The following is a 6,083-nucleotide window of genomic DNA, read 5'->3' as shown; positions in this document are numbered from 1 at the left end:
ACAAGTTTGGGCTGCTTAAGAAAGCACCTAGGTGATTAAAATACTTTCGGGCTGATTAAAGTTGATTCTAGCGCCTCAATTTTTAATGTAAAAAATCAGAAGTTTGGCTTAATAATAGTGACTTCCTGTGGTAACAGATTGAAGAACTAAAGTTAACAGGAAGATTGTTATGCTGATATCCTCCACTTACTCAATCCATCGCTTATAATGAGGTAAAACACCCAGTGATCCTCTATGACTGGTTGAAATTGTTTTCATAGCTTATACCTTATATAGGTAATTTCAAATCCCATTTAAAATCCAATTCCAATCCAGAAAACAGTTTGGTTTGTTGTATATCTCGATTGCTACTGAGAAATACTAAATCAAATCTGTACGAAAAAGTTATATTTCACACCACATAAGTACATATAAATTCCAAAGTGGAGGCAATATATGTGCGAAAATTTTGACAACCATTAGCAATTCTATCTTACATTTTATACACCGGTTTTCAAAACACGCAACTTAATTCTCCAGAATAAGATATAACTTATAATATTAGAATCATCTATACTGTTTTATAATTCACAGTTTTGGGTTGTATATGAGGATACGGACGACTGCAAAACAACGTATTGTTCCCAAGGTCCTGCTAGGCAGCCATGTTTTTGCAGTCAACATCTAACCATTGCGTAAATGAAACAGCATGACACCGCTGTACGTTCTGTTCGTTTCACTCTGCAAAGCCGGTATGCTGGCAGATGGGTATTATTTTCAAATCCTATCCAGATTTTTGCAAATAATACCCATGCCGGCAGTAGATGTTGGCTACTGTCAAGCACATAGAGTAGGGATAGGGTTGCCAGTCCCTTGATTGTTCCGTTTGTTTTGACATACATACAATTCCAATATAAAATTGACATGATGCATACGATTCCATATCAACTTTTAATTACGATCTTGTGTTGTCTGAGAAGTCTAGTTTAAAATCCAATTTAAAACCATTTCATTTCCATTTTTAAACCTAATTTTATATTAAGTGATGATAGAAAACTCCAAAAAATAGTCGAAAAGTTATGTTCTCTCACAAGAAAATTGTTCGAAATATTTTTTCTTGTCTGTCAATTTCTACTCTATTAATGATAAAAATTTTCTGATAACATGTTATGTTGTTTCTGAGTTATAGTTGTAAAACTCGGGTTTCCTGGATATTTACTTGATACTAAAATTCATATCTCATAAACCAAACAACGCAGAGTAAACAGTTACTTATGAAAATGTTAGTAAATTTTCTTAGCATATTCAAAGATGGACTATCGATTAATCTAGAGGTAGTTCATCTCCTGCTGCTCCCCAGCCAAAAGCAAAATAAAAAAAGAAAAATGAGACCGAACTAGAAAAAATGGCAAAGAGCACGAAGCAAAACGTAACAAAATTGGACAAACGGGATAGAAAAGAGGAAAAACGCGAAAGTAAGGAATAAATACTGACATAAAAAAATTAAAACGAAAGAAAAATCCTGACACAATGGGAGGCGAGACTATAATAAACGAGACATAAGCCGAGAGAAGAGTTAAAAAACAAAAGAGAAGACAGAGAAAACGAGGAGATTGTACAGAGAAAGAACGGAAGAGAAAAGAAGAAAAATTATGAAAAACATTGAAGAAATGAAATAAATTAGGTTAAACTGTACTGAAAAGGAGAAAATACTGGATTGAAAAGGAGAAAAAGAAGAGGAGAAAGTACGGGATCAAGAAAAATGGAGCAACGAAAACAGAAAACAAGAGATAAAACTGAAAAGAAAAACAGAACGTGACAAAAAACGAGAAAAAGCAAAACATAATATAAAAAAGGACGAAATAAACGAAAATAAAATCAGAATAGAAAAGGAGTTAGCGAAATAGACGAAAACCGAGACCGAAAAAAGATCACAGTCGAAACGGGACAATAAAAGCCAAAAATAAGGGTAAACAGGCCTGAAAACAAGGAAAAATGAAACAAAAAACGCGAAAACAGAACAGAAGGAAACCATGACTTAGGGAAACGGGAATACAAAAAGAGGGATCAGCGGACGGAAAAAAATTGAGAGAGAAAAAGACAGAAAACGGGAGAGGAAAAGGAATACGGAAAAAATAAGAGAAACCAAAAAAGGAAAAGAAGAATAGCGAGAGAGAGAAAAGAGAACCTCCATAGAAGGAACAAGGAAACCGGGAATAGAGTTCAAACGGAATATAAAAAAGAGAAAGCTGGAACAAAGAAATGGAGGAATCGGACAGAAAAAAAGAAAAACAGGTACAACTGGCTAAAGAAAAAAGTAAAATGGAAGAGAAAAATGCGTAAAACAGGAAATAAAAACAGAAAACCGGAAAGGAAAAAGAAAAGAGGGAGCCAAAAAACAAAATAAACATGACAGTGAAAGCGAAAGAACGCGGCATTGAAAAGAGGAAAAACGGAACTAACGAAGATGAAAAGGAAATAAAACCACTTAGAAAAATACAAAAACTGAAAGTGAATAAAGAGGGGAAAGAGAAGATAAAGGACAGCAAACGTAATAAACAACAGCAAAACGAGTGAAAAACATTAGAAAAGACAGGACAAAGTATAAGAGAAAATAGGACAGGAAACGATGAAAAGCGGAACGATGATACAGAAAACACGGAAAGCGAAACAAAAAATAGGAGTACAAAAGAAAAAGGTAAAGAAAAAGGGGAAAAACGGAAGGAAAGTGAGAGCAAAATCCAAGAAAAGGCTGCAGAAAAGCCGACAAAACGGAACAAAAAAGAAGTAAATCATGTGAGAGAATAAAACGAAAAACTCTTATTTCAAGTAAAACTTCGAGTCTGATCGTGACCATGTCAGGTGTGTAGTAAAACTTCAACCAGTCCAAATTCAAATTTGATTTTGATTTATTGTCCAATGTCAATTTCAACTGCATGTGCGGTTTTGAACTAAATTTCAAGTTCAATTTAATTTCAATTTAATTTAATTTCAAGTCCAATTTGAATTTCATTTTTCAGTTCCATTTCAAGCTTAATTTCAACTTTAATTCTACTTCCAAGTCTAATTCAATTCTATATTTCAAGTCTAATTCAATTAAATTTCAATAAAATTTCAATTGCATTCAAAAGTGCGGAGTTTTCAACTTAACCGGGTGATATTTTTGTGATACGTAACAACGTAACAATAGGTTCGTCATCTTGCGATTACTTCGTTTGTCCAGACTAAAATAATCGTTGGGTGCCGCACCTTTTATTTATGTCTGAATGTTGATACGGCTGATTTCACATTCGTAGATTTATACGTGTCAATCTATATATGAAACGTGTGCAAAATGTATTTTATACACAAAAACAAAAACAACAACCTAATTTTACACGATATTTACTTAATACATGGCTCTCTCTGGTAAGCTGAGTTGAGGCAAAAGCAGGCCTTTCACTTGGGTAGTTTGGATTGCGTACTTTGAATCACAACAAAATCGCTCAACGAGTTACTCCAAATCGGAAAATTTAATAAATCGAAATCAATTCCTGGAAATTAACTGCATACAAATTTTAAAATAATAAAATCGTACTGATTTGCTTTTGTAACGCAGACATAGGTAATTGTGCTAATTTTTTTCAGTATACATTTTTTTATTTCAAAGCAGAATAAAGTGCTATATTTCCATATACTGGTTATAAATTGTAACGATAACCAGAAAAAATCTCTATAACTCACCATTAGCAAAAACGTATTACTAAACACTTGATTATAAACTGTTTTATTGAAAACATACATGGCCAACATTGATTATATAATTTATATTCATTAAAATTATCCATTAGATATTATAATTACGTTGCAACCAAAATTACAGCTTCTTTGCAAAAGTTTGAATTTCCAAATGAGGAGCACAAGGTTGAAACAGTTGCACCCCGTGCTCGTCTCGATAGTCCGCGTAGGCTAGCTTGCCGACACACGTCATTCCTACCCGCTCCGCAATCCGTGCCGAATAGTAGCTTGAGCAGTCCGCGCTGGCTAACGGAAAGCCTAGATGTCTGCCTCTTTCGAATTGTCTCTCGAAAAGTGTCGCTCCAATCGAATGACCTCTGTACTCCGGATCAACAGCCAGTATCTCGATGTCGTAACATTTGGCAACTTTGAATCGATCCAAAATGTTTACCGATTGCTGCAGGTGTGCCAAAAGCTTTAAACTGTCCTTCCATTTTCGAGTCTTTGCACGTTCAGCCGCTTCCAGTAAGTCATCGACGTATCCTGGATAGATAGGATTAGCGATTGAAATTCCAATCAAGTGGTTACCTTTGCTGCGGTCAACCGCTTTGATAGCCATTCCTTGAAACATGAATGAAACTGAAAACTCGACGTCATCTTCTGCTGGGTTGCGGTCATAGATGTACGAACTATTCATCGGCTCATCGCGATAGTAATGATTTAGAACGAATTCTAAAACCGAATTATAATCATCAGGGTGGGCAACATCGAACTCAATCAAATCACTTCTACTGAACTTGGCCATCCGCATGCGGCACGATACTAACAAGCAAAGTCAAGCCCTTTTATATCTGTTCGCACGCCGCGCGGTTAAAAACACATGCATCATACATTATCTTGCGTTCGACAAATTAGCTTTTTTTTTGCTGTCATTCATTGGGGTATAATCTCATCGACTTTTATCTGTAACCTGAGAAGCAGTCTTTCTACCCGGTATTACCATCATCCAGTAGAGCAATCAACTACCTGCAAACATCATCGGGCATCAGCTGGGAGCGTGATCAATTGAACAAAATACTGAAAGAAAAACCAGTTTATAATCTCTTAAAGAAAGACTGCAAACCCGTGTGAATGCTGTCTGTTTTGAAAATCTGCACGCCTTGCTGATTACGGTAGTCGGCAAAAGCGATCTCGTGAACACACTCGAAGCCAAGTTTTTCCATAATTTTAGCCGAGTACACGCTAGAGCAATCGGCATAAACTGCTTCAAATCCACGGTCTATGGCAATGTCAATCTGTTTCTTGGTTAGCTCAGTGCCAATCGATTGGCCGCAATAATCCGGATGCACTGCTAACATTTGGATCTCATAAATCTTGGTTACGCCAAACTGAGCCTGGATATTGGCACCTTCCTGAATAACCGCTAAGAATCTCATTATGTCACGAAACTTCTCATCCAGCGATCGATCAGCTATATTACGCATTGCCGCCGCATCATCTAGCTCCCCGACGTAACCCAGTGACAATCCAACGACTTTTCCTTCACTGCTAAGTGCAACGACACCAAGTCCGAGATTCAAAAAACGAATAGAAAATTCCACATCCTCCGGAGCGGGGTCTTTACCGTATATATACGACTGATTTGTAGGTTCGTGTGCATAGAAGTAGTCCAGCATAAACTTGCGAATTTCCTCTGATTGTTCGGATTTTGCAGTAGCGAACGAAACACAGTCCATCGTTAAAATAAAACAACTGAATGTGACAGCTGAACAGTAACCAGTGCGTTATAAATATAAATGAAAACATTTATCTTATCACTGTGCGCAGGTCCATTCTGGTACACTTCTACCTTCGTTGTTTAGTATAATCGCTGTAATGTTTTGTATACGGGCTGACACTAAGGAAAGCAATATTGAATGAATGGATACAGTCAATAATTACGCAATATTATTACCAAACATAAATTGTGTATGAGTGTGTTGCCTAGTAACTATCAACATAAGTGCAGATTTCCCTTTCACACAAAAGTGTTGTAACTTATGGAACCAACATATACCACACAACCTATCTCATTTAACCATATTACGAAATTATGTGTGCTAGTATAACGGAAAGTGAGCAGCAAATATATAGAGTCTCACACTGGTTTTTGAAATTAGAACTAGCTACTATAACTCCATGGAATATAAAACGCTGTATCTCGAATCGGTAAAAAACACCTCGGGGCGATGTAAACTAATCTGCGAAACACGATGAAGTTGGAATTTTTGAGATTAAATGCAAAAATAGTGTCTTTCTAAACCTAATATTTCCGGAGATATAAGCAAAAGAACATAAGAGGGTATGACAAAAACTGGTATTTTCCCTCAAAATGGAGGTGCTCTTAT

General features: G+C 36.1%; 2 protein-coding genes across 2 annotated transcripts; both read right to left on the bottom strand.

The window, feature by feature from the left end:
* Positions 1–3,835: 3,835 nt before the first annotated feature.
* LOC128736068 (arylalkylamine N-acetyltransferase-like 2) lies at positions 3,836–4,501 on the bottom strand. The gene has a single exon (XM_053830551.1). It carries the CDS (start codon positions 4,499–4,501, stop codon positions 3,836–3,838), a length of 666 nt encoding a protein of 221 aa, XP_053686526.1.
* Positions 4,502–4,790: 289 nt separating this feature from the next.
* On the bottom strand, positions 4,791–5,432 carry LOC128736067 (arylalkylamine N-acetyltransferase 1-like). Its single transcript, XM_053830549.1, has one exon. The coding sequence runs from the start codon at positions 5,430–5,432 to the stop codon at positions 4,791–4,793; it is 642 nt and encodes a 213-aa protein (XP_053686524.1).
* Positions 5,433–6,083: the final 651 nt, after the last annotated feature.

Source organism: Sabethes cyaneus, chromosome 2 (assembly GCF_943734655.1).
Source record: "Sabethes cyaneus chromosome 2, idSabCyanKW18_F2, whole genome shotgun sequence".
Classification (NCBI taxonomy): domain Eukaryota; kingdom Metazoa; phylum Arthropoda; class Insecta; order Diptera; family Culicidae; genus Sabethes; species Sabethes cyaneus.
Note: the sequence above shows the minus strand (reverse complement) of the source record. Positions and strands in the feature narration are given on the sequence as shown.

What these genes read in the sequence shown, in the direction of transcription:
- LOC128736068 (XM_053830551.1), bottom strand. Translation starts at nt 4,501, where the DNA reads ATGGCCAAGTTCAGTAGAAGTGATTTGATTGAGTTCGATGTTGCCCAC.
- LOC128736067 (XM_053830549.1), bottom strand. Translation starts at nt 5,432, where the DNA reads ATGGACTGTGTTTCGTTCGCTACTGCAAAATCCGAACAATCAGAGGAA.